The 12,633-nt window shown below is 37.7% G+C and overlaps 1 protein-coding gene across 1 annotated transcript; it reads right to left on the bottom strand.

Moving 5' to 3' along the window:
* Positions 1-3,503: 3,503 nt before the first annotated feature.
* LOC104989127 (tripartite motif-containing protein 5-like) lies at positions 3,504-12,257 on the bottom strand. The gene is made up of 7 exons (XM_010840697.1): positions 11,754-12,257; positions 11,086-11,181; positions 9,899-10,129; positions 6,291-6,313; positions 4,978-5,078; positions 4,670-4,696; positions 3,504-4,454 (listed from the first exon to the last, which is right to left on the bottom strand). Exons 1-7 carry the CDS (start codon positions 12,174-12,176, stop codon positions 3,811-3,813), a joined length of 1,545 nt encoding a protein of 514 aa, XP_010838999.1. The 5' UTR covers positions 12,177-12,257; the 3' UTR covers positions 3,504-3,810.
* Positions 12,258-12,633: the final 376 nt, after the last annotated feature.

The raw sequence follows: 12,633 nt of genomic DNA, 5'->3' as shown, positions 1-12,633 counted from the left end.
AACAAATTTGTCTTTCATTATCTGACTTATTTCAATAAGCATAATGCACTTTAGGTCCATGTATGTTGCAAATGGCAGAATTTCACTTTATTTTATAGGTACGTAATATTCGATTGTGTATGAAAAGTGAAAGTGAAAGTCGCTCAGTCCTGTCCCACTCTTTGAGACCCCATGGACTATCCAGTCCATGAAATCCTCCAGGTCAGAATACTGGAGTGGGTAGCCTCTCTCTTCTCCAGGGAATCTTCCCAACCCAGGGATCGAACCCAGGTCTCTCACATTTCAGGCAGATTGTTTACCAGCAGAGCCAAGGGAAGCCCAAGCATACAGGAGGTGGTAGCCTATTCCTACTCCAGCAGATCTTCCCGACCCAGGAATCAAACTGGGGTCTCTGCACCGCAGGCAGATTCTTTACCAGCTAAGCTACCAGGGAAGCCCCCAAATGATGATGCATACTACAAGCCAGCCAGGAGTTGAAGCTGGACTCTTCTGATCCACAGTCAGCTGTGTATTGTGTATATACACCACAACTTGTTCATTCATCTGTATGGACACTTAGGCTGCTTCCCTATCTTGTCCATAATAAATAATACTGCTGTGAACTTTGGGGTGCATATATCTTTTTGAATTAATATTTTCATTTTCTTCAGACACATATCCCAGGAGTGGAATTGCTGAATCATATGGTATTTCTACTCTGAGCTTTTTGAAGAACCTCTGTACTGTTTCTATAGGGCCTACACCAATTAAAAATTTCATTAATACTGTACCAGTGTTCCCTGTTTTTCCTTCCTAATCACCAACATTTGGTATTTGTGCTATTTATTTTCTCTTTGTATTTGTGGTGTTTTTGACAAAAGTCATTATGACAGATGTTAGGTGATATTTCTTTGTAGGTTTGATTTTCATCAAACCTGATGATTAGCAATGTTAAGAATTTTTTCATGTGCCTGTTAGAAATCTATGTCTTCTTTAGAAGAATGTCTATTCCAGGCTTCTATTGATTTGTTACTGGGGTCTTGGTTTTCTTGATGTTGAGTTCAACGAGCTATTCATAAATTTTGATATTAACCCCAGTGGTCATATCATTTGCAAATATTTTCTCCCTTTCCATATGTTGTCTTTTCATTTGGCCAATTGTTTTGCTTGTTGTGCAGAAGCTTTTAATTAGGTCTCAGTTTTTGTTTTTGTTTTTGCTTCTATTTCTTTTGCCTTAAGAGACAGATTCAAAAACATATTGCAATGATTTGTTATGAAAAACTGTCTTACCTACATTCTCTTTTAGGTGTTTTATGGTTTCAGGGCTTACATTTAGGGCTTTAATCCATTTTTAATTTACTTTTGTATGCGGTCTGAGGAAATGTTCAACTCTATTCTCTTATATATAACTGTCCAGTTTTCTCAGCATCAGTCATTGATGAAATTCCAGGACACTTTCTTTAGTCTTTTACTGAGAAAAGAATCTGTAACTGGGAGAAACGTATAGATTTCTATTCTTTTCAGCAGAAGGTGGCTTCATTTCTGGGGTCAGGAACCTCTGTGAGAAAGTGAGTGCCACACGGTGAACTGATCTTTTCTTTTGTATGTAGACATTCAGATCTTCATTTTCTCATAACTAGGCACTTGATCCTGAACTGGAGAACGGGGCATTCCAGTAAAAGAAAAGGCAGCAATGTCCCTGGACAGTCATTTGTCAATAATTCAAGAGTACAAAATTTTCCTAGTAAGTCAGAATTTTAGTCATAGTAGCAGTGGGCAGACAGGAAGGCAGAGGTCAAAGGGAAAATTTAAAAGCCCAACTTTTTTCTGTTTTCAAGAATCAGTACTAAGATATTGAGTGTGCATACAAACACACACACACACACAAAGAGAAACACTGGAAAAGTCCTCCTTGATAACCTTTCTCTCATCAAAGGTCTTCCTAAAATGAGAAAGTTGAGAATTCCTGAGAACAAACGGGAATAAAAGCAGTGATAGCTTAAACAAATAATTCATTTTATTTCTTGAGAAAGAAAAAATGAACTATGATTTGGTTGGAGGATGACTGGGGAAAAAATTCCAAAAGACATGGGGATTCCATCAATCCCTTAAAGAATATTCATTTCAGAAATAATTCTTTCATTAATCTCACTAAAGGAAGATAGCAGACTTTTCTCTTCCTTCTTGTAAACTTTCACCTCAATGCAAAAGTCTGACCAGGGCTCAGAAAACATTTATCTGCACCACTGTTAAGAGATCCCATGACTACACTTTAGAGTACTAATGTATCACTGGGACTGTAATCACTGTGAATTTTTTAAAGCTGGACAAACAGACCATGGGTTTCTCTGGTGGCTCAGACAGAAAAGAATCAGCCTACAATGCAGGAGACCTGGGTTTGATCCCTGAGTCAAGAAGATCCCCTGGAGAAGGGCATGGCTACCCACTCCAGTATTCATTCCATGATCAGAGGAGCCTGGCAGGCTATAGTCCATGGGGTCGCAAAGAGTTACACATAAATGAGTGACTTGCACTTTCAAACAGACCACAAAGTGAAATTCAACTTCAGTGAAATAACATTAATACAGAAAATGTTTAAAATGTGAGATAATGTGGCTATCCAAAAACATTTATTTAGCAATTAGGTAAGATTGAGAAAAAATTGCAATTCTTCAATCAATTTATTCTGTTTCTTAAAACAAAGAAATAATGTTGAAAATAAAGTAATATGCATTCTGAAATTGATTTATTTCAATCACAGTGAGAAGGAAACAAAAAGGAATAGACATTTATACTGGGCTTCCCCTTATGGGCTTGAAATTACAGAAGTTATTGCAAATGTTGTATTGTTTAATTTTCACAATATTAATCAGGTGATTTTTTAAATGAGAAACTGAACTCCATAGAGTTTAGTTTACTTGATAAGAGCTATTATGTAGAAACATAAGAATTATAATAAAATTCTGTGATCACACACACACACACACACACACACACTTTTCTATGGCAAGAAGAGCTAGAGTAGTCTTGACGCAGCACAAAGGAATTGAGGATCTGAAAAATGAGACTTCAGTGAAAAGAACCATAGTATTCCTGAAGGAACAAATCTGTTTAATGAGACACTGACATAGGTTCTTTGTTAAGTAATTAATAGATAAAATATATATTATTGAGACAGTTATATGCTTCACACTGAGTTGCATTTATTTTTTCACAATGATCTTGTGTATGGTACAATTTTATAACAGGATTATTTTAAGAAAATAAATGTATCACTTAAATATGGTATTTAAGTTTACACTTCTAATATGTAGAGACAGGGCTTGAACCTAGACACTCTGAACACAAAACTTTCATTCTTAGTACATATCATGTATGATATTTTTTCCTCAATTTCTTAATGAACATGGGCATCATGGATAAACTGAGACACAGCTCAGCACTCACTCTTTAGTGAAGGACTCCTATACTAGGTCTAATATACAAATGTTTTTGAAAAGCTTTCTTTCATTTTCTTAGTCAGTGGCAGAGTAAATGAGATTGTAAAATTTGGCAAAGGTGTTACATCAATACTGCTCTTTCTTTATGGGGCATCCATCATTTTACCATGGAGTACGGAAAAATAATTAAGATTTTCTAACACATACATGATATTGGGGAAAATATGACACAAGGAAAATTGTTCACCCTCCTAATGAATGAAGGATGTTCAAATGGAAAAAAAAAGAGAGGCAGCAAGAAAAAAGGGTAAGAAAGTGGCAGATAAGCACAGGTGTGTCAGACGCACCTACAGTAAGAGGCACTATAGAGGAGTGAGTTATGTAAGAAGACTCAACAGCTTGGTGAGCACAGAGTCATGGGGGCATCACAGTTCATAGGATTGAAATATGGAACTATGTTCTGAGGAAAGGAACATGAAGAGAATTTATAAATGGGAAACCCATGGTTGGTGACATTGAGAAATAAGACAGTGCAAGCCTCATAGTCTAGGAAAACCCCAACACGCTGGGGAGAAACACTCAGGGAGAGGGGTAAAATCACAGGACCTGAGAAGGAGGACTCAAAGGCATTATATACAGAACCACGTTTTAACCCTATGACCCAATAGCCATTTTTAGGTTGATATCTTGAATAAACATTTTGAGAATTTCCACAATTTCTATTTTTAGGTTGATATACTGAAAAAGCATTTGGATAATTTCCATTTCCACAATTTCCAAGTTTTGATGGTACTATCATGATATTTTCACATTTTTCACCACAAACACCCAGGATCCAGGCACGTTTTTTTGACACGTCTACCTCCCAGTAGTGTCTCCCTGATGTGATAACTGGGGAGCCCAGGACACCAAAATCTTCATAATTATCATTCCAATATGCATTAGAGCGTTGGTAACTGAATGCATATCTCACTTGTCTCTGATCCGGAGAAACGACAACATCTGCACTCTTGGGAGAATTCAGGGTCACCTGAACTGTTGAAAAATATAGGCTTGGGTTAGGGTAATGATGTAGTTTTCTTGTGACATTTTGAAAGGGATCTTTAGAATGACTTGACTGGAAAAGTAATATGTTTGTGTGTGTTGGGAGGGAAAACATGGATCTTAAAACATGAGACCTACTAGAAAATGAAAAATTCTAAAAAATGATGACAACAAGGTGGCTTGATTATACTGTGATGTCTCCTTACCCCAGTAGCGTTGCACATCTGTCAGCTCTGAAATGAGAAAAAAAAATCCACAATATTAAATATAAGCAATAGAGTCAGCCCTGAAATCTATTTTCTTCCAGATGAGGGGAATGGCCATGATGAGGTAGTGAACTGGGGAAAGACAGGATGAACCAAGCCCCCGTTCACCCCCCATAAATATGACCACATCATTAGCACATAGTGTCTGGGCTTTGCTGTCTCCATCCACACATAGAAATTGGAACCTCCTACCCATTTTCCCTCTATCAAAGAGGCCCTCCTACACCCACTTGGGTAGCATTCCTCACCATTAATCACACGCAGTATCCCTTTCAGATCAGGAGCTCGAAACACTCTCCTCTGTTCCTTGGGGAAAGATTTTGGCTTCTTCAGAGCCAAGGTTTCACTCCTAGGGAAGACAAATTTGATGCTCACAAATGTGATTTTTTTTTCCCCTCTAAACCACTGGCTTGCTATATGTTCACCCTGTTAATGGGCTTGAATTGTCTTTCCTGGAGACCTTGGGAAAGAAGAGAGTGGATGCCTGATCTTGGAGCAAGAAACAACGTTTTCATGTCTCCCTTCCTAGGTACCCTCTGTGTGACCTGGATGCTTAAAATGTCAGAAGGGGAGTTTCTTCCTTCTATAATGAAATCATTAACCCACCACACTCCACCTCCTAGGGATCATATGAAATGATATGAAGCAATGGATTTAACAAAACAAAACTTTGGTATCTAAAAAAAATAGTTTGTGGAACATTCCCTGCACAGATATGTGTTTCCAGGAAGGAGTCAGAAAGTGAGGTTGCAGAATCTGGCTCCTGGGTATTTGAGACATACCAGGTATGAGAACAATCTCTAAAGTCCCAAGATCTTCAAAGAGTGCTGTCCAATAGAGAGGCTCTCAGAATACCCTGAGATTTCATAATCACTAGGAATAATTACAAACCCTTGGAAAAGAAGACATTATGAATAATAAAGTAGTCTGACTTTCATGTGTTTGCAAAGATCTTGATGCTGCCATGTAGGTGTGCAAATGCAGACACAATGATGTTACCTTTCTGTTCTGGTTTCAGAGTATGTGACTAAGATTGATCAATAGTTTGCTCCAGAGCCAAAATATCCCTTGAGATTCAAATCTGTTTTTGGAAACCTAAGCTGAAAAACATACAAGGACTTTGTCTCTTCTGGGAGCAGAAACTAAAATATAAAGGAGTTGTCTCTAATTCTAGGTGTTTGGCAGGAAAAGAAGATTTAACCTTCATATGACAAGTCAAGCACCTACTAAATATGGGAAGCTGAGTTGCATATTGACACAGAGTGTGAATTAATTTTATGAAGTTGTGGGGATCTGATACTGTAATGCCTTATTCTTAATACTGGTACTGACCCAAACTCTGCAACTTCCCACAATCAATATTCTTTAATATAGAATCCAGTCCATTATCAATGTTTATAAAACAATCTAGCCCTGATGTATGAATAGAAATTTAAAATAAGACTATCCTCCATTTTTCTTCCTTGAGCATTGTTTTATCCTAATTGGCTATCAGATAACTGTGAGGGGTTTATTTTATTTTCACAGCATGAATGGACTATCTCTGGTTTCCCACACATACCTTTTTATGATAACATTCGCATCCTAGTGAGAAAAGAGAAAACATGCGTCAAAAAGTAATAAGTCTCCCCACTTCCCAAGCTTATTCACATCCCCATCAGCCATCGATTGTGGGAATAAAAATGGTCTCAATGTGAGAGCCAAAAAGTAGAGACAAGAGTGAAGCCAGTCATTCCAGAAGACACACGCGATGCTGTCAGATTTCCCAAAGGTAAAAGGCTTTGACCCTTGTAGAAGCATGAAGGAGACTTCTAGTATCTGGAGATGAGACATATTTATGGGAAAGACAAAAAGCTTGTAAGTTTGGTGACCCATGAAATGATGTGAATAATTCACAGTTCTTCCATTTATTCAACAAAAGTGCACAGTGGTGTATTATTATTTGCCAAGCATTAAACCAGGCTTCGGAGAAGGCGATGGCACCCCACTGCAGTACTCTTGCCTGGAAAATCCCATGGATGGAGGAGCCTGATGGGCTTCAGTCCTTGGGGTCGAGAAGAGTCGGACACAACTGAGCGACTTCACTTTCACTTTTCACTTTCATGCATTGGAAAAGGAAATGGCAACCCACTCCAGTTTTCTTGCCTGGAGAATCCCAGGGACGGGGGAGCCTCCTGGGCTGCCGTCTATGGGGTCTCACAGAGTTGGACACGACTGAAGTGACTTAGCAGCAGCAGCAAAGATGAATTCATAATCCTAAAATTCCTCAAGCTATTTATACTGCACTTGTTGAGAGTACAAGCAAACAAATATATTACTGTAGGTGGTTCTTTGGTCTCTCTCATCTCATTTTATACACTGTAAGTGATCTCATACTCTCTTAAATCCAGCATACACACAAGTACAGTTGATTTCTAATGCCTTAGTTTTACTCAGCTTTGTCTCTTAAATGCTTGTTAATATATTCGGTTAAACATAAGCCACAGGAATCAGTAATTTAGGATGTCTAATATGTAACTTACTATTCATCAACCAGATTGTCTCCTCTCTTGTACCCCATTTTTAGCATGTTACCAATATGCATTCAGTCACTGTTCAAAAACTAAAGCATTTATCTGTACTGTAGTCTATACTGAGTCTGGTTAGTCCATGGCTTAACAGTTTTTAGCCATGTAATCTTCTTAATCATCACATAGATTATTAGTTTATTAGTTAGTATAGATATGCACCATTTTATCTGATCTCTTTTTCATGAAGCTTTATTTCCTCCATGTCAACAAAAACAAGAGCAATCAGTGGTTTTTGATAAAAATTCTCTGTGTTAAAGCTCTTTTGTGTGTATCACAAAAATTAAGTGAAATTAGAATAAGTAGAGAAAAAATAAATGATGATGGTGGGGGGTCAACTGCAAATTTATTCAAAGTCTAATTCTTAAGCCCAAAACTTGTCATCAGAAGCTGGCTTGTGTCTTTTGCCAATTCTATTCATTCCACCTCTACTGACTTTATTCTCAGTTTAAAGAGAAGATGAATCTTCTGATATAAACTCCAGAAGAGAACTTTCCCTTCCAGTGTAAGCAAAAGTTCAGAAGCCTGCAGTGATTAGTTTACACAGAATCAGGTGTCCATAGTAAAATCATCATTGTGTTGTTGCTGGAAAGAAATGAAGCAATGTTACAGGAAGAATCTATATTTACTGAAAATAAGTTAGTTTTAGTGTGAAGTAGATCATGGGAGGATAGGAAACAGTGTAATCACTAGAGCAACCACAGGGGGGAATAATTTTTTAAAATATGGTTAGAAAATAGGAAAGCTTAAAATTTTATACCAGGAATATTTCTTTAACACAGAAGAAGCTAGTTAAGAAGAAAGAGAAGAATGAAAACTACAGTAACCAAATAGAAAGCAAATAGTAAAGTTTAAATATAGCTATATCAGTACTTCTATTAAAGCTATCATCTTAATACCCCAATTAAAAAGTTAGATATTGTTGCATGAGATAACAAGGAAGAATTAGTGATTGTCACTTATAAGAGATGTATTTTAGATTTAAAGATACAAATAGGCAAAAGTAAAAAGAGAAAAACTATAGATCATGCAAGCTCTAATGATTTCAAGTTTTTATATTATTATTAGAAAAAAATTGACTTTAAAACAAAAATTATGAACGAATGAGAGGATAATTTTATAATGATAAAAGGTTTAGTACATCAAAAAGGTAAACCAATTATACATGTGCATACACCTAACAATAAAGCTTTAAAATTCACCAAGCAAAATTAAAGGAAAAATGCAGAATTTAACAATAGCAATTGTAGATTTCAAATCACTCTCAATAATGAGAGAACAATTTATATGGAAACCACCCAGTTATAGAATATATGGACAATACAATCTACCAACATGACCTGACATCTGTAGACCATTTCACCCAATGAATGGAGAATATACAATCTTTTCATATGTAAATTTTTCTGGACATACAATATCTGAGGCCATAAAGAATCATCAGTGAATTTAAAAGTTTAAAGGAATAAAATATATATTCTGATTACAATTGAATTAAATTTGAAATCTACAGCAGAAGTAAAATTCAAAAATCACCAAGGATTAGTAATTAACAACACACCTTCAAATATCTACTTTTTAACAATAAGAAATTGCATAGGAAATAGGAAAATAAGTTTATCTGAATAAAAACAAACACTAAATCAAAATGAATGGAAAAAAAACTAAGACACTGCTGCTTATATTATTAAGATGCTCTCAAATCGGTGATGTACTAAGAAAGATAAGTTATTAAAAAACAGTGCACACACATGCACATTACACATGCACACGCAAAAGTGTACAAACACACAAAGAAAACAATAAATGTGAGAGCAGAAATAAATGCGTAAGAAAATTGACAAAATAAACAAAATCAATGAAACAATGCTTTTGAAAAAAATTAATATAATTGACAAAAATAACTAAAAGGAGTAGGGAAAAAAATGAAAGCAAAATCTGGAATACAAAAAGGGACTTCGCTCTGAGTACTATAACTAATTTTATGTTTAGAAACCAGACAACTTAGGACAGACAAATTCCTACAAAAATATACAATAAAGGACTAACGGATTGCAAAAATCTAAATAATCTTAATACAAGTAAAAAGAGAAAAAAATATGTATATTATAAACTTTTCCAATAAGAAAAACCCAGAGTGAAATGGCGATGCTGATAAATTATATGGAGTATTTAAAGATAAGTAACACTTCTTCATAAACTGTCTTCAAAAACAGAAAAAAGGTAGAGAATCTCAACACATTGAGGAAAAAAAAACTTCTTGGAATCTGAAGTGAATTTGTCTGTGATAATATGAATCATGAAAAGGTACTTGATAAATGTTTAGCACTGGACCACAGAAAACAGGGGCTTATGGAAAATCACTGAGCACAATAAATCTTCTCTAGACAGTGAAATGTTTGCAATGAGCTTGATAACAATAAAAATAGAACTTTCCCTTGTTGTTCCTACATTAAATAATTCAGTTATTCTTAGAACCTCTGAAATAGATGCAGAGAAGGTATATTGCAGGGTCAAAGCAACCTCCGCGAGGGCATCAGAAGGATCACAGGAACATATTTCTCTCATGCCTCAGATGCTGGGGTTCCTTTCCAAGTCTTACCTGCAGCAGCTCCATTGTTGATCCCTGCAAATGGCGCTCCACATCTGAGATGAGATTGCTCACCAACAGCTTCTCTTGGACCAGATCATTCTCAGATTCTGCCAGCTCTTTGAGAATAACTCCCAACTCATCCTTCAGCTTTCTCAGTTCCTTCATCTCCTCACTGTCCAGGAATTGTCTTAGTTGTGTAAACTTTCCCTGGACATTTTGTATCTCATTTTGTATTTGAATCTTCAGGAATGAGAAAAAGACAGAGAGACGTACTTGGACCACTGGCCTGAGACTGGGAGCCAGAAAAATAACTATTCTGCTTGGGAAGTTCCCACCAGGAGTGAAAGTCTCTCAGTCATGTCTGACTCTTTGCAACCCCATGGACTAAACAGTCCATGGAATTCTCTAGGCCAGAATACTGAAGTGGGTAGCCTTTTCTTTCTCCAGGGGATCTTCCCAACCTAGGGATTGAACCCAGGTCTCCTACATTACAGGTGGATTCTTTACCAGCTGAGTATAAGGGAAACCCAAGAACACTGGAGTGGATAGCCTATCCCTTCTGCAGGGGACCTTCCCAACCCAGGAATTGAACAGGGGTCTCCTGCATTGCAGGCAGATTCTTCACCAATTGACCTATCAGGGAAGCCCACAAGAGAGTGAAATAGAAGGAGGAAAGCAATACTGGGGGTAGCTGACTTTGTATATATATTTTTTCTCTACACCATATTTCAAAATAATGGTCCCAAGTCTGCACTGTTGAGGGCAACTCAGAGCCAAATGGGATCTCTGGGTGTGGCCAGCCTTCACACATCTGTCCAGGATGCTCATGCCTCCCTCCATTACTTCTGACCCCCTCCCACCACCCTCTCCCAAAAAGTTGAACACTGAAGACAGAACCATGAGCCATTGTCAGATATCTCCCTGAGAAGACTAATAAACTTGATAAGAATGGAATATAAAATTCCCTAGCCATCCTCATCAGAGAGGCCCTCTCTATAAATACTCCCTCTCCAGTATTTATGTTTATTTGTGATATGGTCACTTTTTAATACCACACCGATTACGGGAAGACTGAAGAAAAGGATGAGCCAAATGACTTAACTGTCATGGTACAAAGAAAAAGGCAGCTCCTTGTGACCAACCCAAGGTCCTGCATAGATACCTGTCTAACTTTCTCAGGAAGTGTCTCCTCATACCTTCCAAGTAGACATCTCTTCACTGACTTTAATTTCCAAATCCTCAGCTTCCTGTTTTTTCCCCTTCAGCCTCTGCAGACATGATTGGAGCTTTTTCTGTGAGAAAAGAATCACACCAGTGTCAAGATATGGGCTTTCTCAGCATCACTATAGTGGATAAATAAGGCTGATTTTCAAAGAGAATAGACTTTACAAAAAATGTGAAAGTGACTAGAATCTGTGACCTACAAGAAGACCTTGATGTTGAATGTGTTCTTTGAGACTCAAGACATAGGAGTCACTGCCCCTTCTCCAAGAGAAGACTGGTTCTCTTTGGTCTGGAAGAAACTTGATTCTGTAAGAAAGAAAAACTTACAGCTCAACCCACCCAGTGTCCTAGTTACCTATCATGTTCAAAAGGGTAATGAGAGTTTCTCATGGCCCCCGATGTGCATGCAATAGCACAAGGAACATGAATGTCTACTTCTGCCTAAGAGTCCATTTGTTTGCTTATACTTGGGTGGAATGCACAGAAATTTTCTTTACATGTCAGAAGGTACTCATACGAAGAAAAGAGATCACAGGCCTCAAGTCCCTGGTAGCCAGGTAATTGAAGTCCAATGCAAAGTAGAGATTTCCCTCAAGTACCATTTCCTGCTCTGTTTTTTTCCTCCATTCTGGTCTCTTACCTGGTACTCTGGTGCAATTTCCTCCATGAGGAATGTGTTGTGACCTCGGTGCTCCTGAGATCGCTCACAAAGCCAACAAATGACCTTCCCATCCTGCTCACAGAAGAGCTGGAGTTTCTCTCCATGGTGAGCACAGAGATTTCTCTCTTGCTCCACCTCTGGGCTCACCTTAACCTCTCGGAGCCTCTGCACTATATTGGCCACATGCCTGTTAGGCCGCAGGTTCCCAGGCTCAAAACTAACTCTGCACACAGGGCAGCTTCTCTTCCCCTCTTGGCCAACTATGGATTCCTTGTTGTTTGCAGTGATACAGGCTTGACAGAAGGTGTGGCCACAGTCAAGGCTCAGGGGTTCTGTCAGAAGCTCCAGGCAAATGGGGCAGGTCACCTCCTCCTGTATGTTCATCAGGATTCCTGAAGCCATGGCAGCGGCTCACCTGCTCCTTATTGTCTTGACTTCTGCCAGTTCTCTCGCTCACAGATCCCTGAATGATTGGAAAGGTTAAAAGTGAAGAGTAAGAAAAGTAGAAGTAAAATGACACTAGTTATCTAGAAATCAAGGATGACCCGAGAACAAAATGTTGAAGGGTAAAAAATAAAAGGTGGAGACATAAAAAAAGAGCTTCTTGACCTGGTAAAATTATTTTTTATAATAATTCTAAACATTTTATTTCCAATTCATGTCACATGACAAATTTCATCTATCCTTATCTATGCATAGTTATTTTTCTTTACCAAAACAAAAACTAGTGAGCTTTTCTTACTAAGATCTGTGAGTGACCCAACATCTATCCTGCTTTTCCTCCTCCATGCTAAAAGCACATCCCCAATGTAAAAAGCCCTAAACCACTTAAGTATTTGGGCCTTTATACCTGTTCTTC

Source organism: Bison bison, unplaced genomic scaffold (genome assembly GCF_000754665.1).
Source record: "Bison bison bison isolate TAMUID 2011002044 unplaced genomic scaffold, Bison_UMD1.0 scf7180017846764, whole genome shotgun sequence".
NCBI classification, from domain to species: Eukaryota; Metazoa; Chordata; class Mammalia; order Artiodactyla; family Bovidae; genus Bison; species Bison bison.
The sequence above is the reverse complement of the archived record's forward strand: the minus strand, read 5'-3'. Positions and strand labels throughout refer to the sequence as shown.

Coding starts and splice junctions, on each gene's coding strand:
- LOC104989127 (XM_010840697.1), bottom strand. CDS start 12,176: ATGGCTTCAGGAATCCTGATGAACATACAGGAGGAGGTGACCTGCCCC. Junction 5,079..6,290: donor GCGAATGTTATCATAAAAAG/GTATGTGTGGGA, acceptor TGTCTTCCCTAG/GAGTGAAACCTTGGCTCTGA. Junction 4,455..4,669: donor AGATGTGCAACGCTACTGGG/GTAAGGAGACAT, acceptor ATTTTTCAACAG/TTCAGGTGACCCTGAATTCT.